The sequence below is a fragment of the Podarcis filfolensis genome (genome assembly GCF_964270895.1).
Source record: "Podarcis filfolensis genome assembly, chromosome: 6".
NCBI classification, from domain to species: Eukaryota; Metazoa; Chordata; class Lepidosauria; order Squamata; family Lacertidae; genus Podarcis; species Podarcis filfolensis.
The window spans coordinates 8,135,769-8,161,602 of record NC_139609.1 but is presented as its reverse complement, the minus strand read 5'-3'; the positions used below and the strand labels follow the sequence as shown (position 1 = coordinate 8,161,602).

The window sequence follows — 25,834 nt, the reverse complement described above, 5'->3', positions numbered from 1 at the left end:
GTGAGCTCCGGTTGCTCGGTCCCAGCTCCTGCCCACCTAGCAGTTTGAAAGCACATCAAAGTGCAAGTAGATAAATAGGTACCGCTCCGGCGGGAAGGTAAACGGCGTTTCCGTGCGCTGCTCTGGTTCGGCTGCTCAGCGACTTAGTCATGCTGGCCACATGACCCGGAAGCTGTACGCCGGCTCCCTTGGCCAATAAAGTGAGATGAGCGCCACAACCCCAGTCGGTCACAACTGGACCTAATGGTCAGGGGTCCCTTTACCTTTATGTAGCTTTTGCTATAAGGAAGAAAGGGATGGACTCCTGGCTGAAGGAGGGAAGATAGCACCTGGTAATCATTCTCATCAGTTGAGGAAAGGCATTATGGAACATATGGGCTCCCAGTTCAGGCAGTCACACTTTATCTTGATATTAGGAAGTGAGTATAGTTTTGCATTGCAGTATATTCTTACCTTCAAGCCCTACTTTTTATTATTAAGATACAAACAGTAAACATTTCTAACCTTTGCAATTCATGGGGAGAAAGGGTCTCTCAGTCTGTCCTACCCCCCAGAACAGGGAAGGAATAGAACAAATAACTTCAGAATTTTTCTCTAACAATAGCTGCCTAACCATACCAGGTCTACTCTGACATAAGTGCCACTGAGTTCAGTGTGGCTTGGATTGCAGGCTTTAAAGGGCCATGTTAGCCAGAGCCTTTTTTAGGCAGGGTATGAGGTTTTAAGACCCATTCTTTTGACTACTGAACTTCAATCATATTATTGTAATTGAGTTTGTAAGTGATGGGGCCACAGCTGCTTTTATAGTCTTGCTGGTACACACAGGTCTTGCTCTACAGATGCTTGTTATACAAAACTTCACTTATCTGAATAGGAGGAATTAGTCCCCAAACCATGCTGTATATGCCAGAGATTCAGATAGTCAAACAGCTGGATCTGTGTGTGGTACAGTAAACAAATAAGCAGGCTTAAACAAGCCTTACTTGTTGCATTTTGCTGATCTGCAATAGCCGTTTTGCCGGAAAGAATGATGAGAGGGAGGGGGAGAGACTGGACAAATAAGAGAGCATTTGTTTCCTTGTTTGACTTTTGCAATGTTTCAGAGGGTTTTCCTGTCGTTTTGGGGTCAAAAGTCCATGCTTGAGAACGCATTAGAAATTTTCCCATAGTAATCGTTGACACGTTGTGCAAAAGCTTGTTTAATTACTGATTTCCAGGAATGCATTATATTCAGTAAACACAACCTGCATGTATATAATAGCCCATGCTGGGGCTTTTTGTTTGTTGGAATGACAAGTAACTAGTAGTCTGAGAGCTGCTTTTAAAAATAAACACTGTCATGAGAAGTGACCCCTCTTGTTATTGCAACCTTTTTCTTGGGAGTTTGCAATTTCAGGCCAAGAAGATAGTGCCCGACAGTCTCCATACAATTTGAAAGTGGGTCATTTTGATTTTTGACTAAGCAGCACTACTTAGCATGCGTAATGGCTATGAATCAAAATCTTGAAAATCAGATTCCATCTTGTGTGTCGAGCAGTGACTGGGTTACAGAAGTGTCGGATTATAAAAGTACTGTTTTCCATTTATAGCCCTCCCCGAAAAGAACTTGCTACTCAGCCAGTGAAGAGCAATATAAGTCAGCACTCGACGCTGCCGGAAGGACACTGGAGGTTTTGAAAGCGCTACTACAAAAGGGCCCACCCCCTATTTGGTTCGCAAAGAAACTGGAAACTTTACAGATGACACTGAACAGTTTGAAGAACAGCATAAGTTGATAGATTTAATGCAACCTTATGAGTGACTTCAGTACTGCAGACTGCAGTCCCACTAGAGATTCACAGCTCAAAGCCAAAGAAACAAAGTGCAGCCCAGTGGTAATTTTAGAGTAAGCATGTTGTATAGTCGGTTTGTAAAGTTTACAGGGTCTTATTGGTTCGAAGAGTGAAGATACTGAGCGAAGTTTAAAGTAAGTTATTGAACACAGAATTAAAATACATTTTTCCTATGCCATTTCCTTCGACTTCAGCCTGCCTCCTTTGATTACCAAGAGCATTACAAACATGTAATGGAAACTAAACTGTGAGAACGAAGATTTTTGCTGTGATGCCATTCTCCCCTAATTTAAGTTCACAGCTTCTCACACTGTACAAAAACATAGCTTTGTAAAAGTCAGCCTAGAATTTCTTGCACCTCTACCTGTTGAATCAATTCTCATAGGAAATAGATTACACAAACATTTAACCAGTGAATTGTCCATTTATTTTTCCTAGTTTTCCATAAACTAGTGGTGGAAAAAAATCAGACCACACAGCCTATCCCGCTTTCCAAGTGCACAGGGCTGGATGCATGAGTTGTCATGTGGCCTAAATGCTGCAGGTGAAAAAGGCAAGCACCTGAACGGACTCTGAAGATACCTTTGAGGCTTTGGTGCCTGTGGAGGGGCAAGACATGTCCAGGGCATTGCAGAAGCAGCTATCTAACTCAAAACATAGCTCAAGGTCTTTTATCTGTCACCAGTTGGCATCATCTTCCCAGTTCAGCTCATCTTGCTCCCAGCCAACATCCACCTAGAATAAAGATAAAATGCGTTAATTATACCAACAAGCTCTGTAATAAACAAATGTTGCACAGCTAAGCTGCTAAGAGCCATTAGTTTTTATTGGCTATCAGTGTTGATACACTTTACGTAGAAGAGTAGTACAAAAGGGATGCTGAAGGCAGCGACTCCATCCCTCTAAAGTCCTGGTGGCCAACACAGTGTTGCTCACAAACCTCACAACTCCTGTTTTCTAGCATCACTCTGAGAATGACCATGGGCTGTATCCTAAACTAGCTATAATATTTTATTTTTTTAAACTGATACAACATGTTGAACAAACAGAGGTATCCAAGTTCCAAATTCTCACCTCTGTAATTTCAGCTGCTGCAAATTTAGAAGAGAACTGTGCATCGCATTCGCTGCCGGAGACTGTGTTAAAGTTGTTCTGAATGACAGGATGGGTCCCCAGCTCTGGCAGAATCAGTAGTGCTGACGGAGGTTTGATGTCCGGGACCATGTCAGCAAACCAGTCCAGCTCTGTGTCATGCAACTCTTTCCTCTTCACCTGGATCATATACTCCTCCCCTAAACCACATTCCAACTTGGGAGGCTTCTCTAAAAGCGCCGCTTTGGGCAAACCGATTTCATCTTGCTGGTGGTCCCTGTGGCCATAGCTGCCACTATTGATGCTGGGTCCCGGAGATGGATTACATTTGAGAGTTCTGAATTCTTTTCTGTGCTCAAACATCGTTGGAGGCAGCTGCAGCTCTGCGACGTCATTTAACCCTACAGCAGTGAGGCTGTTTCCTGAGGAGAGTTTCAAGTTAGGGCTGTCAGCTGCACCGTCCCAAGGTTTGCCGTCTACATCGTGACCAGCAAGACAGGGACTGCTGTTCACACAAAACTCTTTCCTTTGGCTCTCTACACTTTTGTCAGTCTCTGGCTTTTCACCCTCGCTCCAGTCTGGCCATTCCTCTCCTATCTTCTCAACTGCATGCTGGTAACTTCCACCATTCCTCAATATATTTAGTCCACCAGGAACACCGCTTAAGTGCAGAGAGTCTTGTTCTCCTGTGAAAGACACAGAGCATATGTCTGTTTTGAGGAGGGATGCATTATAAAAATTGAAACACACCAACATGCATGACTACTTGCATTGAAGAGACATAAAAGGTAATCCAAGCTGAAGAAAAGTCCACCAGATCAGAACATATTAACCTGGCCTGACATCTCTTACAGCTATCAACCTAACCAGTTAAAAATAGTAAGTTCAATGATATGAAAGGTCTGCAGTCTAAAGTGGGTAAGAGCTATAAATGCTAGATTTTTTCCCATAGAGCAGAAGGCATTGCAGAATCTTCAGAGCCTTTTTAGAAGCAAGGACTGTGGCAATGAAAAAGAAAAAGCCAGGATTACCTTCCCTTAAGGCAACATTAGAATCTTGCCTTGGCACATGGTTCCTGCTGCTGAAGGGAAGATTCCCAGAGCTGGGGCACTTGAGAAACATGGAGTTATTCTTCTGCACGGGCTGATGAATCAGCCTTCTCTGGCAACTTACTACATGATTAGGAGAGTCTACAAGGATACACAAACCAAAAAAATATGGAAAAATCATCTATCAACAATATTCGCTTTTCAAAACTTCCACTTATTCATACGCAAAGGTTTCATTCTAAGCAGTTTAAAGTATAGCTAAATTTATTTTGAATTCTGGCATGCTTTAATGAAGCCAACCAAGCCGAAGACAATTAGTATCTGCACTTAACTGGAATTTATTTTTGTCAGCTGCACTTTTTAGCATACCAAGAGCATTTGATCACTCTGCCCTGATTTCCCACAAACAGGTCTTGGGGAAAGACAGGGATTTCTTTCACTTGTTAGGCTATGAAGACAGTAAGAAACAGCAGTCTGTTGTGCTTTTTTTTTTTTTTAAAGAAACTTCAAACACTGCAAGCCTAGCTGGGGGAGCAGGAGCGGATTTTATTTCCTTTGTGTTGTAGTTTGGGGGAAGATATATAACAGCATGGGAGACTCCTGCTGTCACTTACATTCTCCAACAGAAGTGAGAGCTGGAAAGGGATGAAAGCTGTTAATCATTGTTGCCAGAGGTCCATGTGCCCTCGGTGGAATGAAAGATACCTAAAGCTGGGCTTTTAGGCACTGTGGTGTTGTCATAAACCCATTAAAAACTGTTTTGACAACACAAACATACATTTAGGAAGGTAGGCACCAAACCTTTTGCATAGACTTGAAACACCAGACTCAAACAACTATAGAAAGGAGGATCATCTGCAGAGACAATTTCAAGATTCTGGAAGACTAAATGAGAGCTTGTTCCCCCTCCACCCAAGAGAGATTCTACCCATACATACTTAAATTTTAAGTAAAGTTTCCATTTAAAATAGATTCAGGAGCTCGGGGGGGGGGGGGGAGGGATGAGAGGACAACCAGCTGCTCAGCATGCACACAAAATATGAACAGCTGAGCCTATTACAATTAGCGTATTGTATTTATTAGGCTTGTTCCATCGTTGGGAGCAATGACCTCTACTAACCACTAGTCACCCAGTGCACTTTTGACTCACATGCCGTAAGTAAATTTTCTGTTTAGAACTGGTTGCCTAAACATCATCCCAACCCTGAGGAGAAAATCACTGGGTTCAGCACCTATTCCCAAGCTGAGAGCTAACCGTCAGCCCTGGTGCTTTCCTAATTAGAGCATCAATGCCGTGTCTTTCAGAAAATAGTTCACTAATTATAATCTGTTGCTCCAGTTACAATCTCTGCTCTGGTTTGAGGAGAAGAGCAGGCCTATGTGCAGCTCAACTGGTTTGTAGGAGAGCTTGAAACCTGCTGTTATTTACTTACCTTCTGGGGAAAGGTCTGTGGTTTTTGTGAAGCTTGGAGCTGAGCTTTTGAAGATCTTTGTCCTGTCGCCTCCCACAACAACTTCTGGTCCGAGCAATGAAACCAGCACCCCTAAGCTTTGCAGCGTTGCAGCCACCAGAGAGTCGCTGGTATCTCGCAGCCCCAGTAAAACCTAGAATAAGGACAGGCTATCAAGCACAAGCCCGTTCAACTGGGGAACCGTTTGCTGCAGGTTCTTAACCCTCTCTTGACAGCCCAACCAAGGCCCTGTGACATGCTTCAATCCTCTAGCCAACTTCCTTCTGAAACCAATGTGGGTAAGTGAGCAAGCCCCACCTCCCTTCAACACCCTGGCTTCTTCACAAAACCAGTAATAATGAGACACTAGATAGCATCTGCTTATGGTGAATTCTAACCCTGAACACAGACATAAGGGTTTGGAGAAGGAGGTTCAGTGTGAGTCATGCCAAAAAACAGGATTTGTCGACTAAATGGGAAATAGGGCTATGATTGCACAGCACAGGCTGTACGACAGGGCTGGGAAATCCGTGTGATTCGAATCCAGTTCCCAGGGATGGAGGCCCCCGTTTCCTGGCCCTGCTTTAGGAGAAGGGCACATTTGTTTCTGCAGTTACACACAGCAGCAAAGCTGAAGAAGGGGGGAGATAGGACATGTGGATATACTTTATAGATACGGGCAATAAAATTGACTTGTGCCAGTGCTGGACAGCCTTTTATTTTGTCGGGAAACAAGTGCTTTCTTGATATGTTAGTCCCAGATTCCTGCCTTGTCATATTCACCTGTGGCAATATAACATTTTTCAGCTCTTTCTGAGTGAACAGCTCTGCGTAGGCATCTAGGTGAGACAGCAATACCATCCGAACGTGCTCTTCATGCACCTCAAACAGTTTCAGCAGCACGGGGCTGACGTGCGCCTGGAACACGGCCGGAGACAGCAGGCCATTGATTTGGCTCTCGCCCACTTTATCTAAAGCAAAAAGGGTTGGAAGGGTCAACAGGGCGTCTGCTGAAGTTGGCGATTTGAAACCGCCAGCACGGACAGGAAAATGTCTCTACTACCACACAAAGCCTTCAATCTTACAGTAATGTGTGGCAGCTTTTCTCTAGCGATGCTGCAGCTGGGAGCAGAAGCTTAGCGCTTCCATCAGCCAGAGAAGCGGCAGCTGCAGGGAATGCTTCTCTGCCCCCAAACTCCCAGTTGGCCTGGGATTGTAAAACTGAAGGAAAGCATGCACAGGTCTCATACATTGCCCAGGGCACTAAGGGCTGCCGGGTTGTGTGGCTCTGCGAGAGTTACAGCAAGCCACCTTGAGAATCGTGGTCTAAAAGATGGGACACAAATAAACGACGAAGCAGCAGCAAGTCCAATGCATTGACCTATTGACTTCTCGTGGTTGCATGTGGGCAGGCACTATAGGAAAAGCAGCCTGGAGCCTTACGGGAAAAGGAATGGCATCAGTGGGTGAGAAGCAGAGTACCTTTCTTCTGCCTGGTACGTTTAGGCCAGAGGACAAGCTAATCTCTACAAGGGAGTTAGAGCATCAAGCGAGAAGGAGAGGCAGCAACAGGAAAGAATGGCCGTATTGTGGGCAGGTGTATAATGGTACAGCTATCCCCTTCAGCACAGCTTGAAATTCTCCATCCTCTCATACTTCTAATGCGTTGCGCTTAATCTGAAGAGATAATGAAAATTTCACCTTTTCTTGGGCCAAGGAGATGGGGAAGGAAACTCTTGACAGCTACTGGCTCAGCAAACACAAGCGGATTGAGCAACAGAGGTACCAACCGCAAAGCGATCAACTTTTCTGACAAGCCGGCCACTCTGTCCAGCAGGAATCTGTGTTGAGAGAGAAATTGCTCAGCCTTCGCCATTACTGCCTCGCAATGCAATTGCCGCACCAATTTCCTCCCCTCTCCTTTCTCGCTCGCCCATTTACAACCCAAACACTGGCGGAGTGTATCAGCTGTATAAATGCCCAGTGACTTGGGAGCCTAGGGCTACGGCAATAGAGCAGTGGACACAATCCTTTCGGGAATGGCAAATCTCTTTCTGGTATTTCCAGATCCAAGACACACCTGGAGTAAGTCCCACTGAATGCAGTAAAGATTTATTCATTTGAAGAGATAATTTTCATTTTTTGTTACACTGAAGCTTGTATCACAGTGTTATTTGGTCACATGTATAGCGGCTAGATGTTCTGATTTATCTGCATTTTTGAAGACTGCTTAAGTCTCACCCATGCTGGCCCCGAGTGATTTCTCCAGAAGGAATAGAGCCCTTGAAAGCAAAAGATTTCTATGCCCTTGCTGTGTATGCCTATACATTAGAGTACTGGTGTGCTTGAAGTGAGGAACGTCAAGTGTCTCTAAACATCTACAGAGTGCAATTCTTTCAGTCCTACATATCATAGCTCAGTCCTACACAATTATTTGCATGATCAGACCACCATTCAGACCAGTAGCGCTCAACCAGCTAACTTCCCCAACCCTATGTATAATGGCTTTGGTTATTTTTACTTTTAAAATGTAGTATCCTTTTTTTTTTTTTTTTTGCAACAAAATGGTGCTTATTGTTTATGTTGAAAATATGGAATGGGCATGGGGGAGAGAAATGTTCACTGCATGCTTCACAACTGAACTAATACCCAACTGTCTAAAGTGGGGGCTCTGTTGCCACTAAGTTACGGTCCTAAAATAGTTGAGACCGTGATTCTCATTTGCACCCTCATATACATGAGAACTAGTAATTAGACAGGACGTCACTTGCAAAAGGAAGATATTTTTCTGCAACGTGCCACTGTTCTGACAGACACAAAACAACATTTTTCAAGAATGTTACCACAGCTTTTTGGGAGTTAAAAGGACCCCTTTTCAATCTGTGCATTAAAACCAAATCACACAGTTGATGCCCACAGTTACCAGAGAAAATGCTAATAAAAATACTATAGAAAAGAAGACTTTTTATAAATAGTGGCAAGCTAACCTAAGTAATCAATTAGCTACTGACATTTTTCACTTACTTGAAAAATTCAGTTTTCTCCTCTTCCGTTTTCAGTGTTAGACTGTTCAGAAAGCTCACAACTTCCAGAAAATCATTTCTGATAATGAAAAAAAAAAGTCACTATGCATCAAGAATTGAGAAGCAGAAGCAAAAGGAATTTGGTATCCACAAAGGAACAGAAACGCTTAAGTAAAGTAGAGATAGAGAAAGTACGGTAAGCTTTTCCCTCTCATTTCATGCTGCTGGAAATCAAGGGGTTATCTAATGAAACTGAATGCTGGAAGAATCAGGAAAGACAAAAGTACGTATTTACATGGTGGTATGAGATCACTGGCGCCAGGTATAGGGGGTGCTAGGGGCTCCAGCCCCCTCAATATTTAGAATCAGGAGGTCCAGCCCCCCCAATATTGAGGGGGGCGACATCCCCGTCACTGCTAGGCACCCCAGCCCACACCCAGAAGCCGAAAGGGGGATGGGATGAGCAAGGAGCCCAGCACTGCGCTCCTCCTCCCCGCAGCATGTCCCACTAGAACGGATGCGTCATGTGATGCACCCCCCCATGTAACTGGTGAGTTGGCGCCTCTGTATGGGATTCACTTCTACATGATGTAGCGATTGATGGCCCCCACCATCCCTGACGGCTTTAAAAGGGGGTGAGACATTCATGGAGGAGCAGCTGATTACTGCAATGCGCTCTATGTGGGGCTACCTTTGAAGGTGACCCGGAAACTACAACTAATCCAGAATGCGGCAGCTAGACTGGTGACTGGGAGCGGCCGCCAAGATCACATAACACCGGTCCTGGAAGACCTACATTGGCTCCCAGTACGTTTCCGAGCCAATTCAAAGTGTTGGTGCTGACCTTTAAAGCCCTAAACGGCCTCGGTCCTGTATACCTGAAGGAGCGTCTCCACCCCCATCGTTCTGCCCGGACGCTGAGGTCCAGCTCTGAGGGCCTTCTGGCGGTTCCCTCGCTGTAAGAAGCCAAGTTACAGGAAACCGAAGGCAGAGGGCCTTCTCGGTAGTGGCACCCGCCCTGTGGAACGCCCTCCCACCAGATGTCAAAGAGAAAAATAACTACCAAACTTTTAGAAGACATCTAAAGGCAGCCCTGTTTAGGGAAGCTTTTAATGTTTAATAGGTTATTGTATTTTAGTGTTTTGTTGGAAGCCGCCCAGAGTGGCTGGGGAAACTCAGCCAGATGGGGGGGGGGTATAAATAATAAAAGTATTATTATTATTATTATTATTATTATTATTATTATTATTAAAGGCTACTAGTCATGATGCCTACATTTTACTCCCACTGACAGTATACCTCTGAATACGCTAATCTAGAAGGGTGTATGGCTTGATCTAGCAGGGCTTTTCTTACAGTCTTAGTAGTCGTATCTTGGTTGTCAAATGCCTTGGTACTCGGATATTTTGACTCCCGAACACTGCAAACCTGGAAGTGAGTGTCCCGGTTTGCAAACGCTTTTCGGAAGCCGAACGTCCGACGCAGCTTCTGCTTGAGTGCAGGAAGCTCCTGCAGCCAATCAGAAGCACCGCCTTGTTTTTCCAACCATTCCGGGAGTTGAATGGACTCCCAGAATGGATTAAGTTTGACAACCAAGGTACCACTGTAGAATTAAAATTTGGGGTTGTATCCAACGATGTTCTGCTCAGCACAATGGACCTATGTTAGTCATGCCCATTAACTTCAACTGGGTCTAGTGAAAGTACAACCAACAGTGGATACAACTCTTTCAACTTTAGAAGGAAATTATAGGACCTGGCCTTAGCCTACTTAAGTCTTCAGATGAATACTTCAACTTCAGTATGTATATTAACTGACAGAACTGAATTACGCAACAATTCAAATAAGAGGATACCGTGACATTTCTCTTAATCATAACTTCTTGCAATTATGGTAGGGAAGTATATTTTGTTTACCAGAGGCCAGAATTTAGGCAATTTCGACCACTGGGTGTGAGAGATGTCGGCAAATATAACCTAGAAAATCGGGATTTCTAAGAGCGTCATTTCCCATCACACCACTAAAATTGGAGTGATTGTACTTGTAGCATATGATGGTCACTTTAATCCCCCGCTCCTAATCCATAATTAAATTCTTTTAAGGAGTACACTTGTTACATATCCCCAGTTGTACGGCTCCTTTCACTCACAATCAAGAAACCTCTGATGCTGACCTCTGAATTTCATACTTAGGTAAGCTTTTAAGTCATCAGCACACGTTCTAAGAGTTATGCTCACCTGAAGAATTCATGCAGCAATAAACTGGACAGTGGAGAGCGGCCCATAAAATCTGGGTTTAGCAAAGTAGACCGTAAGGTGTGGTGAAAGCTGGATATAACGTCCTCTGAAACTGAAAGACAGTTTAGCAATCAAATCTATGTTAGAAACTCAGAGCAAAAAGACAGGCTCAAGCAAGAGTGGGGGCAATTAAGGTTCATTCTTCTGCACCATAAGCTTAACAGCAACACTTTCAGCAACAGGAATGACTTTTCCTGCAGTTTAAGAATGCAGAAAACAAGGTTTGCCCAGATGGCAATGCAAGCACTAAGTACTAAGAAATATCCTTCCAAACCAACACAAGAATAGAACACCCTTAAAAATAATATTAGCTTCTACTTTAGGACTTAGTCCTACTTGATAAATTACAGGAAAGTACTCTTAAGGAAGTCATTCCTCGTGCCATTCAGCTGGTGGAGCTTCCACAGGTATGCGGCATGAATGCCTGGGAATATTTAGGGCAGATTCTCTTCCACCAAGTGGGCCAATAATATAAAATATGCCAGAATGACCTCAATGCAGATTACCATGCTATTTATCTAAACCCTTAGCTAATATATGCAGGTGGGACAATTAAGCCATTGCTATGTATGCACTGGGACGCGGGTGGCGCTGTGGGTTAAACCACAGAGCCTAGGACTTGCCGATCAGAAGGTTGGCGGTTCGAATCCCCGCGACGGGGTGAGCTCCCGTTGCTCGGTCCCAGCTCCTGCCAACCTAGCAGTTCAAAAGCACGTCAAAGTGCAAGTAGATAAATCGGTGCCGCTCCAGCGGGAAGGTAAACGGCGTTTCCGTGCGCTGCTCTGGTTCGCCAGATGACCCGGAAGCTGTACACTGGCTCCCTCGGCCAATAAAACGAGATGAGCGCCGGAACCCCAGAGTCAGTCACGACTGGACCTAATGGTCAGGGGTACCTTTACGTTTGCACTTTGCATGTGCTCTAGAGCACAACTGATAAACCATTTTAAATAGCAAACCACTGTTAGCTACTGCACAGCGCTTGCATTTAGGACAGCTGCTGCTCAGACTCAATACAGTAGAATCTCTCATGGAGGAACCCTGTGTATTAAAGTCCCTTAATACCATTCATTACAATCTTTAAGAGGCGACATGTTGTCCCTGAAATTGCAAACAAAACCATCACACCACTTAAGAAGTAATTTCCTACGTGGGGTATATTTGGAACCAGGATTTGTTCAACAACACCACCAAATTCTGAACTATCGGGGAAATAATAGACAACTCAATTCCTCCGGAGCGAATGTTCTGCTAAGGCGACAATTTTAACTGCAAGGACATATTTTCCATACCAAAAGCAGCTCCTTAGAAGAGTCCGTCACAAAGGGAACTTGGGATTACTTATTTGCAATGATGCCATTTCAATTCCAAGAACTCTTACCCTCTTCATTTAAAAAAGTCAGCAGGTTTTCAGCCATTACACCAAATGAGTAGGCATCACGGGAATGCCCTTGGCCGTCAGGAAGAAGTTGGAAGTCGCCAGACTAGAGTAATAGAAAGAGGATCACACAGCAGAAATTGGCTTAGTCCCTTTGAAAATACTTCCCACCTCTGACTCCAGACAGTTTGTACAAAATTTATTTTATAGCCCTGCCTTTCCATTAAAGTGTTCAACGCAAATTACAAAAATTAAGAACAATACCATAACAAAATACAAAAACAAGGGAAAACAACAGACCATATAGTAGCAAGGAGTCTAAAAAACACAAAAGCTTAAAAGTCTAGTCACAAATTGGGGGGAAAAACAGGATACTGAATTTTAAATACACTTTACATGTTAAAATACGACTTGAAAAGGCAAGCAGGGATTTTGTGGAGCCAAATTTGGACTCTGGTTAAAAATGTTTACAGACAGAAAATCCAGAGACAACGTTCTTGAGGGTTTCCCCACGCAATTCCAAAATAGAAATTTAACAGCAACTTCATCTTAGCATCTTTTAAAGTATCTTCCCCACAGAAGATAACGTTAAGTTAGCTGCTTATTGGCTCCACCCATCAAATTAAAAATGGATAGTTTTCTGAGCTTATTTTTCAGATCTCCCACATAAACAATGGAGAAAACTTACCAGTTCCTCAGGTGGAATGCCAGTCTTCTCGCGTATTGACTTGATACTATGCAGGAACTATAAAGAGAGAAGAAGCCTTTGAGCCAATGAATGGTGATTTTAGCACTGGGCAAGACTATTGCTTATTAAATTTGCACACCACACTTCATCGGTAGATCTCAGGGGGATTGAAACATGACAAATTACGAAAAGCATATACTACAGAAGTCTTCACATGTTAGCTGTCATCCTTATAATCTTGGCCATACATTGATCAAATATTCAAGAAGCTGCGTCTTTCCTCTCTGTTTCACCCCGGAAGTAGCAGCTATCCAGAATGCCTTGCCCAACACAGTGCTCTGTAGAAGCATGGACTCCTCAATAGGATATATTAAAGTGGGAATAAAACCACTACACAGGATGCCTCTATTTTGTGGAGTTAGTTTCCTTTTACGGCTCCATCATAGAGAAAAATTTCATAGTACTGTGCCAGCCAAAAGGAACAGGAGGTGCAGATGATGATAGGCAAGTTGTAAACAAAATTTGATCTTTTTCCCTTATGGGGTATCCAGGAGCCCATATAGAGTCCTTACTTGGGTTCCCTATTGGTAGAAGAAAATAACAGAGGCCAACCAGAGAATATTGAGAAGCAAAGCAGCTAGTAAGCCTGATCTTTATTGATCTGTTGCAACAGGGTGCTCCCCCACATGCAGGAAAGGTGTGCCTGCCCTTATATAGACATTTTAAATTCCCTGCCCTGGAGCTCAAGACCATACATCATACATACATCACAGAAGAGGTAACCCAAGACCACCCCTCCATACATCATACATACATCACAGAAGGGGTGTAACCCAAGACCACCACCCCACAAACATCATACCTACATCACAGAAAAGGCAGTCTACAACAGAAATTTGAAAGTTGTTGTTTTTTCTGTCTGCCAGGTTATCTGATAATGCCTTATCTGATTGCCTTTCCTGGTACTCTGCCCATCCCTTTGAAATGGTGATTACTAAATTCCTGTAACAAGGAAGGTTTTTTCACCTCCTCCCTCCTTGCAGAGAAACATTTGGTCAGCTTGGGAGTCAAAATGGTTTCAGGACAGTCTTTCTGTGCTGCTTCAGACATGTTATATATTTATGTACGTGTTTGCTTGGTACATTTATGAACATTTATTATATATCTAAGACCTTAAAATTCTTATAACAGCACTTCTAAAATTCTTATTTGAAAGATGCACCTAAGAATAGCCTGACTCACATGGCACAGTAAACCAAACAACGGCTTGCCGGGAAACTGAAAATGTGCAGGCTCCTGGAGAGGAGCTCACAGCTGCTTCGCTCCTCTACAGTCCTTTGTGCTCTCGTGCCGTGCTGAGCTAAGCCAACATTTGCCTTATTGGGTGGACCAAACTAGGATTACTGATTAAGCTCTGTCATCAATAACCATGAGCTGCAGCCAAGAATAAACCTACAAAACCCAAGTGGCAATGGCATTACTCTCAGGTCTCCCATGTTATTAAAAAAAGGTTGAGTTGATTTCATTTGTGATATTTTACTTCACGTTTAGGAAATATTTTGTATACTTCTTTACTATGTTTAGGGGACGCGGGTGGCGCTGTAGGTTAAACCACAGAGCCTAGGGCTTGCCGATCAGAAGGTCGTCGGTTCGAATCTCTGCAATGGGGTGAGCTCCTGTTGCTTTGTCCCAGCTCCTGCCAACCTAGCATGTCAGAGTGCAAGTAGATAAATAGGTACCACTCCAGCGGGAAGGTAAACGGCGTTTCCGTGCACTGCTGTGGTTCGCCAGAAGCGGCTTAGTCATGCTGGCCACATGACCCAGAAAAACTGTCGGCTCCCTCGGCCAGTAAAGCGAGATGAGCGCCGCAACCCCAGAGTCGGCCATGACTGGACCTAATGGTCAGGGGTCCCTTTACCTTTTACCTTACTATGTTTATGGTCAATTTCTTCTTGTATTTTTGTCCTTGGTTTTTATGTGTAACGTTTGTGTTGATACTAAAGCAGATGCTCTATTTAGTCGTGCTTTTACAGAATGTAGAAATTCCCTGGTATTGTTTGTATAACCCAGGCATAAGCAAACTCGGCCCTCCAGACGTTTTTGAGACTACAATTCCCATCATCCCTGACCCCTGGTTCTGTTAGCTAGGGATGATGGGAGCTGTAGTCCCAAAACATCTGGAGGGCCGAGTTTGCCTATGCCTGGTATAACCTACGTTGTTGTTAACCACCTGCTTTGTTCAAATATAAGCAGGATATAAATTGCCCAAATAAGTCAATAACTTGCTTGTTCATTGCAGCCTACAGGAGCTAGTGAACTTTTAGCTAAAAGATAATTAGCTGCCAGTCCTGCTGAACGCCATCATTTAAGGCAGCTTTAAATGCCCTCCAGGCAATGTTCTAGTCCAGCTAGTCAGGGTTGCTGGAAATCTGTGGGGTCCATGTTTGCTACTCCTGGTTTAGGGAATCTGCAAGCTGGCTTCACCCTTTATTCCAAGGCAACAAGGCTTGCTAATGAGCCCACACGCATTTCAACCTAGCAAACTTGAAATTACCCAACGCAGGGAGTTCAATAGCAAAGACCACCCAGAAGCCAGGAAATGCCCTCCTCGGGCATGGCAAAGGAGTGGCCTGTGTGACGCTACCTCTGCTGTTGCTTCATTCTGGTTGCAGACAGTTTCCATGCCTCCTAGCTTCCAGTGCCCATCTTCACTCACAAATACAGAAGATAAGCAAACATTGTTGTGTGTCAGGTGTCCCTAGAATACATTTTGAAAGGAAGGGAAAACATACAATAAGACTGGGAATAATTGTAGGCATAAAGCGCTCGTTAGTACTAATTGGGTGTCACGAGACTCCAGAGGAGCGCTGCCAAAACCGCAGAGGAGGTTTATATGCCACCAGAGAACTCTTGCAAGGAGAGGAGCTGTATGCCAGGCCAAATTTAACTAGCATAACTCAGTTTACTCCCAGCACACCATATCTGGGCAAGGAGAGAAATTTATGCTGCCTCAGGGTGTGCTCCCTTCAAATCTGCAGAAGAAGCACAAAACAACTGCTGAACAAACCAGATGGGAGACATTGCAATGAATCATGTAAAAGCCTGGAAAAATACAAAGCCAGCCTCAGAAGGCACGTGATCTGTTGTGTATTTCAAAAGGCATTTTCCTTTATTCCAACACCTATGGCCAGATGGTAATACTGCCAACTTTTCAGCAGAAATGAATTTCCTTTCACTGCAAAACCCACAACTCCCAACTCCAGGAGCATAGGAAGATCACTATTCTTTATGCTACTAATTTCAACTAGCATCATTTCGCATGTCACACACATATAAACCTCCTCTTCTTGCTGTTCTCCCACACCAGCCAAAATTTAATGCATTATTTTAAAAATCATATTTCTAGTTCAAAACAAAGCATACAAATAACAAGTTTATGCAAAAGTATTAGCTTAATATATCTGCAAAAAAGTGCTCAAAGGAGGTCTTGCAATAAAGAATTTGTTTTACTTTCGGAACATATTACGCAACATGCATATCCAAGGGGTCTTCCTAATATGCCGTTTCAAAACCAGACAGTGTCAATCATCAATATATTACCCTGGAAGACTGAATGAGGCCTCCGAAGAACTCATCAATCCTTCTTGCCATCTGAAAGCAGCCCAGTAGCTTTGCTATCAGCATTAAGTAAATTAATTTAGCTCTGAAACTGCTCATTTGAAAAAAAACAAGCAGACTGAAGACATATGATTTTACATGTCCAATATCTTGCATTCAAAGTAGCACAATGACCAGTTCGTCAAGCAAAGCTCCCTCCATACATTACAATTAGTTTAGGTCATGCCAATCTGGTGCTCTCCAGATGTTGTGGACTCCAACTCTTATACCTAACCATGGGCAGATGAGAATTGTGGTCAAACTACCTAGAGGGCACCAATGTTTTTCTATCCTAAACATTCACCTCTATTCCTAGAAGTAGAGAGAAAACCAAACCAAAAACTCACCCTATCATGGAGGAAGACAAGAGCCTGCAAAACATCATAGATACCAGCGCATATCTCTGGAGAAGAGAGGGTCTCCAGTACTTTCTCCAGTGGCTGAACACGCTCTGTAACCAGGTTGATTCCATCTGTTTCCACAGTACAAGAATGGAAGCGCAGGAGGCAAGGGTGGCGTAAAGTTTTCAGGTGCTTCCAAAACACAAGATAAAGCCACTCAGTATGGGGCATCACACATTATACATCACACATTAGAATAGGGAAAATGAACAGTAGTCTACATTGCTTTTTTTTTGGCACGGCTTGATTTTCACATGATACGATTTGATTATTTCATTTCTATGCTGCTTAATATATTTAAAATATATCCAGGAAGTGTAGAAAAAAAACCTCCTGAAGCAACAGTAGTCAAATAAAATATTACAAAAATACAGAGTTACATATTAAAAAGTTGCATTAATACAAAGTTACTTATGTAAATTGGTATCAGTTCATTTTCCTTCTGACATACCCTCCCTCTCAGCCTCCTGGTTCTCACCCTGGGTTCGAACCAGTGGCGTAGCGTGGGGGGTGCAGGGGGGGCAGGCCGCACCGGGCGCAACATCTGGGGTTAGGGCAAATCCATGGGTTAGGGGGCGCAAATCCACGGGTTAGGGGGCGCAAATTACTTGCCTTGCCCCGGGTGCTGACAACCCACGCTACACCACTGGTTCGAACAAACTCCCCACCCACAAAATGCTCACAACGAGAAGAATTTCTGGAAACAGCAGACATCACCGTAGGCCTATCACTCTGGATTTGCTTTCCATGGGCAAGCCCAAGGTGGGTGATGCTCAGGCTGCCTACAGCTGTGCCCCATTCTCCACACCCAGTTCCAGGTGCAGCACATTGGCTGAGTTTCCCCCGGGATCCAGAAGATGGGGAAAGGGTCTTTCTCAACTCTCAGCTCTTCCTTCATTTGCCACTTTATTTTCTTGCTCTGTATACCCTTGTTCAATGCTGACAGCTCAATAACGTACTTCTAGTTTTCACCAGTTTCTGCTCATGTTTCGCACTGGTGAGTTTCAGCTGTGTTGGTTAGCCAAATCTGAAAGATGTTGAGTCATATAAGCTCAAGGCGCTGTGAATTAGCTAGAATTCCTGTTAGTTTGGTTTGGAAAGCCTGCTACAAAAGGAGGACATTGTACTATTCCTAACCCGAGAGTTATCATTGTCTCTGAGGTCTTTTTATACGAACCACCCTGGAAACCGCTGGTGAAGGAAGTTCTAATTTTTTAAAAAATAAATAATATGCCAAATATAATACAATACCTTGGCAGCTTTGTTAACATTGTCTTCATTTTCTCTCTTGTACACAAAGACAGAAGCAAGTTTGCCACGCTGCAGTACCGCTGGGTAAATATTGACTCCAGAGGGTAAAGTAAATGGAGGCTCTTGCAACGCATCACGCTTTAAAGCGCTGTTCTCTGAGCCCATTACCTTGTAAACTCAAGCCGTTTTGCAGCGGGGCTTTTCTAGTGTCAAAGCAACTTTAAAGAGAAGCGATTCCAGACAAATTAGTCCCAAGAGATGTTACTGTAAATTCCTCATAGCATTCTCTGCACAAAGATGAAAGACACAATAAATAATTTTAGATATTGTTTTGGCTTTTCTCACACACACAAAAAGAGCTTAATGCTGCAATTCTAAATGAGACTTACTTTCAAGTAAACATGCATAGGGATTGCCTTGAATCAGTCTTGGGACAAAGGGTTTGAATTCCAATAAGTGTGTTAAGCACAGAGATTCCAAGGTTCAAAATACATCATCAACTTTTAACAGTTCTTCATGTTAAAGAAACAGCCACACTATTTCTATCAGTTAATGCTAAAACATAAAGCCAGAAGTAGGAATGTACACAGGAAAGCACCAGAATCTGCATTCTCTGGAAGCAGCAAATTAGCTGTGCCCACTGCCGAGCCCAAATTTTGTTCAGTCAAAAGCAGCAAAGGCGAGAAGTTCACTTTAAACTTATCCACGAACATGACGTATTCAGGGTTTATAAATGAATCCAAAGAATTTCACAGCATTATAGGATTGTAGAGTTGGAAACCTTTGCCCAACGTGGAACTCGAATCCATGAGATTAAGAGCCTCTACAGACTGAGCTATCCACAGACACCTTGAAAAATTAAAAATTTTGAAATTGGGATCCTTTCAAAAACATGCCAATGAGAGAGGAAGAGGACCAGAAAAGCAAATCAATAAGAAAACGGCTTACACACTGTATTCAGAAATAAAGAACTCAGTTGTGTTCATCGGCAACAGGCTATGTAAATCACTTGCGGATTTGCCCCTTGAGTCTGATGTTGAAACCTCTAACCATCCCTATAGGATGCACAAGGTTTCTTTTGTCCTTGGCTCTGAAGGATACAGAAACAGCCTACTTCTAGTGACGGCCTCTTGTCTTCTAAGCACTTTTGTGTACTTCAGATATGAAACAGTCTTTCTTTCCTGTCTGCTCTAAAGTCCTGGCAACATCAATGACCAGACTGCGTAAGTCCCCCTGGTTTCAGATGCGGAACACGGCTGTATTTTCTGGTTTTCCTCTGCAGCCTTAAGCTTGTAAAACCGAGATTTTTTTAATACTATGGAAAAATGTGTTTGTTACACCCCCCCACCCCCACCTGTTTTTTGTGTGGACAAAATCAGACAGAATAGTATTACATTAAGCCATTAATATTTTCGTGTGTGTTATTTAATCAAAGTTTGATGAGCACCTGGGATTTAGCGCCAGTAATTATGTGTTGCTTTATATCAGACCCAGATAAGAAAATCTGCCACTCATGTCGACACACTGCAAAGGTTTTACCACCATTTGCGTTTTTTTGCTTACCCTACCCAACAAGAAAACAGCCTTTGATTTTCCCAACTCTTTGCTTAGTAGTAGTAGTAGTAGTAGTAGTAGTAGTAATTATAATATATTTATTTATACCCTGCCCATCTGGCTGGGTTTCCCAACGGAATATTAAAAATACAATCAAACATTAAAAACTTCCCTAAACAGGGCTGCCTTCACATGTCTTCTAAAAGTCAGATAGTTGTTTATTTCCTTGACATCTGATAGGAGAGCGTTTGTTCTCTGGCCAAACTGTGTCATCAGGGAAAGTCTTCAGTTAACATGCACACACACACACACCCAAGACTTGCAACACTTTCAAAACCAACAGGCCTTCTGTAACAAAAGTTTAAAAGGACAAGAGCTACTTTTGTCAGATGCACTCTTAACTCCCACCACCAATAGCAATGTGGTACGCACAGGTTTTTTGCGCATCTAGTTCAGGGTGCACTATGTGTCCGACTGGGCTCCGTTCTGCAAGGCATTCTCCCATAATGAAGCTGCCCGTGTTTAAGGCATCTTCAAAGACTTTGGTGTTTTGCTTCAATGTCCAATCACAGCTCTTCCCTGGAGCAAACGAATGTGAACCGATGTGTCTGAAGGGAAAAAACTAATTTGCATTCCACCAGGCCTTAAGGAAAGCCCTGACACTGACAGGTGGCACCATCAACTGATGTGTATCATCATCATTATTATCATCTTTTCTTTACAATTATTACTACTAATTTTCTTCACCTTTTATTTTTGTAACTTTTCTTTACCTTTTTATCATTTTCATCATTATTGCCTTTTCTTTACCTTTTTATCATTATGATTATTACCTTTTCTTTACATTTTATCACTATCGTCACTATCATTCTTACCTTTTCTTTACCTTTTTATCATCATCATCATCATTTATTGAATTTGTATACAGTCATACCTCGGGTTGAATGCGCTTCGGGTTGAGCGCGTTCGAGTTTTGCTCCGCGGCAACCCAGAAGTAACGGAGCGTGTTACTTCCGGGTTTCACCGCTTGCGCATGTGCTCAAAACAACGTCACGCGCATGCGCAGAAGCGGCAAAAAGCGACGCGCATGAGTGCAGATGTGCCGTCGCTAGTTACGTTTGCTTCTAGATGCGAACGGATTCGTATCCAGAGGTACCACCGTACAGTGGTACCCCGGGTTAAGTACTTAATTTGTTCTGGAGGTCCGTTCTTAACCTGAAACTGTTCTTAACCTGAAGCACCACTTTAGCTAACGGGACCTCCTGCTGCCGCCATACGATTTCTGTTCTCATCCTGAAGCAAAGTTCTGAACTCGAGGTACTATTTCTGGGTTAGCGGAGTCTGTAACCTGAAGCGTCTGTAACCTGGAGCGTCTGTAACCCGAGGTACCACTGTACCGCCCTCTACCCGGAGGTCTCACGGCGGTCCACTGAATAAAACCAAAACCACGAAATACATAACCAAAAAAAACCCAAAAAAAACAACCACCTTGCAATTAAGGGGGGGGGACCCACCACTCTCTCTCTCACACATACACACGTGCAATGTAACAAGCAACACAAGCTCCTCCAATGGACTCAGAGCTAGATCCCCACAAACAGTGATCGAAAGGGTTTATTTTTTGGGGGGGACCCCAATTCCACCCCCCCCCTCTTTTCCCCTGAGAGAGGAGCTGCCCCCTCGTCGGGGCCCAAGGCGGACTAGGCCCGGAGCGGCGACCCCCCCCTTCCCGCCCCGCTCACCTGCTGCCCCGAGGGCGGGGGGCGCCCCCCGTGCCGCCCTTCCCTTCGCCGCCCTTCCCTTCTCCGCTCCCGCACCGCCGCTTCTCCCGTCAAGGCGAGTTCGGAGGCGGACTTCCGGCCCGAGGAGCACCATAGAGTCTACACCACAGCAGCCGCGCAGAGGCGCTTCCCACGTCGAGGCCAGGAGGCGGACTTCCGGCCCGAGGAGCACCATAGAGTCTACACCACAGCAGCCGCGCAGAGGCGCTTCCCACTTCGAGGCCAGGAGGCGGACTTCCGGCCCGAGGAGCGCCATAGAGTCTACACCACAGCAGCAGCCGCGCAGAAGCGCTTCCGCGGAAAGCGGCCGCCAAGGGGGCCGCCATGTTGCGGAGGTGACGTACATCCTGTCCGGTAGCAAGAGGGCACGGCGACATGTAGCACGGGCTGATTGCGTCCGGTAGCAACACATAACCCGGGCTGATTGGTTCCGGCCAACTCCTTTCCCGGGGCCAATTTCGGGTTTTTTAATTTATTTATTATTATCCCCTCCGCCTTGCTCATCCGTCTGTCCGTTATCCTTAAAGAAAAAGGAGAGCGGGCTTTTAGGAACTGGGGTGGCTTTAGATGAGAGAACTGGTGCCGTGCTCTTTTCATTGCAATAATCTTCTTCTTGTTATATTTTTTATTTTCTTCCTATTTTATTTTATTTTTTTATTATTGGGTTTTTTTATTTTATTTACAGTATTGGGTTTCTATACTGCCCTATACCTAGAGGTCTCAGGGCGGTTTGTAGAACAAGATCAACATAAAACCACTATATGTGTGTGTATCTGTGTGTGTGTGTGTATTGTAGCAGGAACCCCCCCACCCCAATCATTCTGTTTGTACAAACTTCACACACACACACACTCACACACTACATTCGCCACATTTCTGTTATAAATTCATGGAAAATCAACCATACATCGGATTTGCACTGTTCCATTTTATTTTACTCCATATGACAAGAACTATCAAAGGGGGGTGCCTTGGTCCTGGTCAGCCATAATCCCTTCACCGTCTCAGCACATCCACAGGAGCCCTGCCCAGTTGCTATGCCAACCCTGATGATCCCAGACAGAAGACAATCAAGATCACAAAGAACTTGCATATGGGAGTGGATTCAGCATGGACTGAAACAAAGGACAATGATCAGATCTTCCCTCTGGGGGCAGGAAACTGCAAACTCCCCTTTGTCTCCTGGAAGTGACTCATGGGGAGGGGGGAAAGGAGGAACTAGCCAGGTGACAAGACACTCAGGTTACCACCAACTCCTCCCTCAACCCCTCCTTTCTGTAATGTATGCATGATGTTTCTGGGGGTGGGCTTGACCTAGAGGAGGGGAATTTCAAAAAGTTTTATAAGACCTTGCACACTATTTTTCTGGGTCTTTCCTCTCTCTTGCAAGTGAGGGGAACACCCTGTTGCAACAGTTCAATAAAGGCCAAGCCTACAGGCTGCTGTTTTGCTCCAAGTTATCCTGGTTGGTGTCTTTACTTTTTGTCCAAGGGAGCCCTCGGATATTTCCGGCAACAGTTTGGCGACCATGCTCAGGGACGCTTGGTTCTCCTGCGAAGGTGAGGAGGGAGATAGAGGGGATCGGGCGCCACTGGGCAACCTTAGCCCAGGGATCCTTCTTCCTCTCCCTGCCTCCTCTTTGTGGGCGGTAATCAATCGTCACCAAAAGCCCAGCCAGGGGGAGCAAAGGCAAGGTCAAGCCGGCTAAAGGGAAAGGATCCCGGGATCTGCGGGGGACATCTTCGAACGTGAGTATGGTTTGAAGTAAATACATTGGGAGGGGGGTGGAAGAAGCAGCGTCCCCACGACAGCCAGACTTTCCTTCTTTCATTTCTGACGATTACCCCTCGGAGTCGTCCGGGTACGTCTTAAACTCTCCCCTTTTCTCCCCCGATTTTCCCCCTCGGAGTGTGGCCAGGGAGATCGCGGAACTTTACTGTCAGACGATTACCCCTCGGAGTCGTCCGGGTACGTCTAAAACTTTCCCTTTTCTCCCCCAATTTCTTTTTCGGAACGTGGCCGGGAAATTGTGGTACTTTTACTGTTTTCCGGCGTTACCTCTCGGAGTCGTCCAGGGACGTCTTATTCTGTCCCCTTTTCTCCCCCGTTTTCCGTCTTGGAATTGAGTCCGGGAAAGCGTGGCTCTTTACTGTTTTCTCTGACGTCCCTCTCTCGGAGTCGTCCAGAGGCGTCTTTTCAAAAGTATTTTAACGCAAGGTCATTTGCTTCCTTTCAAACCTTGGGTGTTTTCTCGGACCCCGATCTGGCACGGCATTGCGCAGGCGTTCAGTAGGGGTCCGAACTTAGTCTCAAAGGCTAGGCAGGAGGCTGTCGTGGGTGGTAGAGGGGGAATTGGGGCCCCACACTAGGACTAGTTGTGTAAGCAGTACTGAGGCAGAATTTCAGGATCCGTGGTTGTGTAGCGGGTAGAGAGAGAGACCCGTGGTTTTAAGGCTGATGTTTGAGGTTTTATAGATGATAAGTTATTTGCGGTTCGTTGATAGGCAGGAATTGAGTTAAAGAGATAATCAAAGGTACCTTAAATACTGAAAGAATACTATTTTCTTCTTTCTACCCTTTCCCCCCTCTTTGTCTTCCCCCTTGTGTGTCCATTCTTTCTGTCCTTTTCTGTCCTTTATACTAGAGGGAAATGGGAGCTCACTAAAACACCCTAGCTGGACTCCTCCTGGCAACAAAGCTTCCATGAAGCCTTTTTTGCCCCAGAGAGGATTCTAATACGCCCCTCCAGCTTGTCATCTCCAGTTGGAAAAATAAAATAAAATAAAGGGGCAAAATGGTCTTTCAAGTACAAAGTACGAGACCGTTGCAACTTTTAGTGGGTAGCTTAGGCCCACCACCTGGGCCACCTCAGGGATCCTTCAACACAATCAGGGTGTGAACCCTTAGGGAGAGCTGAACATATCAAATTTGTGTTGTTAAACTATAACCTAAAACTAAACATGAAACCGTAAACTTAATGGTGCTCAGAAGGCAGTAGATATAATAACAGCCCAGCCTGAGAGCCCACACATTAGAGAACTTAGTTTCTTAAAAAAAAAAAAAAAAAATGAATAAGAGATGTACTCAAAGATCTAGAAATATTTAAAGGGTTTGTGTTTACATTGGCTTCGGCATCCACAGACTGTTCTTAAATGCACATAGTTTTTAAAATTGCAAGCTTGCTTCAAAATTTTAAATCTAAGGAAGCCATGTTGGGCCTTGTCAACCTGAAACAAGACAAAATGGAGAATGAAGTATGCAAATGTTTGTTCTTTGAGAGAAGCTCTAAAAGAGAGTTTTCCTCCCAAGTGGTAAAATCCTGTATACGTGCTACTTGTGTTCTGGAAGGAGGATTACCCCACCTCCTTCCTCTAGTTTAAGTGAGGAGGGTGATTTTAAGTCTAATGGTAAATGATGTTTTGTTGTAACTTTTGAGTTTGTGAGTACACCTGTGTTCCAGTCTATTTTGGAATGTGAAGTTAACCTAATGTTTCTGCTGCAAAAGCCTAGTTGAGCACAATTGCTCTCTCAAGCTAAAATGCAGTGTATGTATTTCATCAAGCATATGCCTATGAAAGTATGGTGTTCCTTCTAAGAAAAATATGTGAGTCCAGTTTTAACTTTGATTTGGTTGGACAGAAGAGTTATTGTAAGGCTCCTGATATCAGTCTCTATAAGACTTCCTGGCCTCTTTTCTCAGAAAATGCCCCCCCTTGTTCCATTCTGTCTCTTTCAGTTTTTTTCTCCCTTCTTACTTCTGTGCCAGGTAAATTTACTCCCGAGTAAGCTTCCTTTAAAGGAAACTGCAAAGAGGGGGGGGGGGGCAATCTTTCCTAAGGTACCCTGCATCTCACTTTCCTATGTGTGGTTATTTAAAAAAAAAAATAAAAAAAATCTAAATTAGGCTTACTATTCCTCTGCAAGTTCAGAAAAAAAAAAATTGTTCACTTTTGTATTCCCTTTAAATCCAATCTATGGCTGTTTTAACTATGCTTAATAAAAGATCCTCTCCCTATCTTAGAGAAAAAAAAACTGTTCACTTCAATCTTCCTTTAAATATCATTTCACTAGGAACTTGCATTCTTTAGTCTAAGGAAGTAAACTCCCTCAAGCTATCTCAAGATCTGCTAAAAGGGTTCTGTGTAAAGTTGGGTACTTTTATTTTCCTCTTCATTAGTACATGATAGGAGCATAGATGTTTCCTTTCTCAGTTGTAAATCTGTACTTAAATGGGTATGTCTCTTTGATAGTACAAATCTTGCTGTGAAATCTTGCTGTGAACCCTATATTTTGGAGGGTTGGACTAGATGACCCCAGGGTCTCTTTCAACTCTCCCAATTTGTGGCTGTGTGGAAGGGACATGTGTCTGCAAGCATTGGAGGG

General features: G+C 44.0%; 2 protein-coding genes across 5 annotated transcripts in view; one reads left to right on the top strand and one right to left on the bottom strand.

Annotated features, from left to right (window-relative positions):
* FIRRM (FIGNL1 interacting regulator of recombination and mitosis) overlaps window positions 1-2,010 on the top strand; it is a 32,729-nt gene extending 30,719 nt beyond the window's left edge. The window contains exon 24 of the mRNA XM_083621595.1: window positions 1,590-2,010. Within this exon, the coding sequence (XP_083477721.1) occupies window positions 1,590-1,775 (186 nt within the window). The 3' untranslated portion in view covers window positions 1,776-2,010. The remainder of the gene's footprint in view (window positions 1-1,589) is intronic.
* SCYL3 (SCY1 like pseudokinase 3) lies at window positions 1,761-21,685 on the bottom strand. Of its 4 annotated transcripts, none has more exons than XM_083621599.1 (15): window positions 21,413-21,554; window positions 20,103-20,249; window positions 18,117-18,403; window positions 16,812-16,997; window positions 15,452-15,565; window positions 12,808-12,864; window positions 12,123-12,225; window positions 10,685-10,796; window positions 8,449-8,526; window positions 7,126-7,265; window positions 6,208-6,395; window positions 5,407-5,578; window positions 3,956-4,114; window positions 2,907-3,610; window positions 1,761-2,567 (listed from the first exon to the last, which is right to left on the bottom strand). In XM_083621599.1, exons 3-15 carry the CDS (start codon window positions 18,279-18,281, stop codon window positions 2,511-2,513), a joined length of 2,235 nt encoding a protein of 744 aa, XP_083477725.1. In that variant the 5' UTR covers window positions 18,282-18,403; window positions 20,103-20,249; window positions 21,413-21,554; the 3' UTR covers window positions 1,761-2,510. The 4 variants fall into 4 exon arrangements, with proteins under 4 accessions (XP_083477725.1, XP_083477727.1, XP_083477724.1 ...); XM_083621601.1 differs by having other exon boundaries at window positions 18,285-18,403; window positions 21,413-21,553; XM_083621598.1 differs by lacking the exon at window positions 20,103-20,249 and having other exon boundaries at window positions 21,413-21,685.
* Between the last annotated feature and the right edge of the window lie 4,149 nt (window positions 21,686-25,834).

Coding starts and splice junctions, on each gene's coding strand:
- SCYL3 (XM_083621598.1), bottom strand. CDS start 18,281: ATGGGCTCAGAGAACAGCGCTTTAAAGCGTGATGCGTTGCAAGAGCCT. Junction 12,226..12,807: donor GCATTCCACCTGAGGAACTG/GTAAGTTTTCTC, acceptor CTATTACTCTAG/TCTGGCGACTTCCAACTTCT. Junction 2,568..2,906: donor CAGCAGCTGAAATTACAGAG/GTGAGAATTTGG, acceptor TCTTTATTCTAG/GTGGATGTTGGCTGGGAGCA.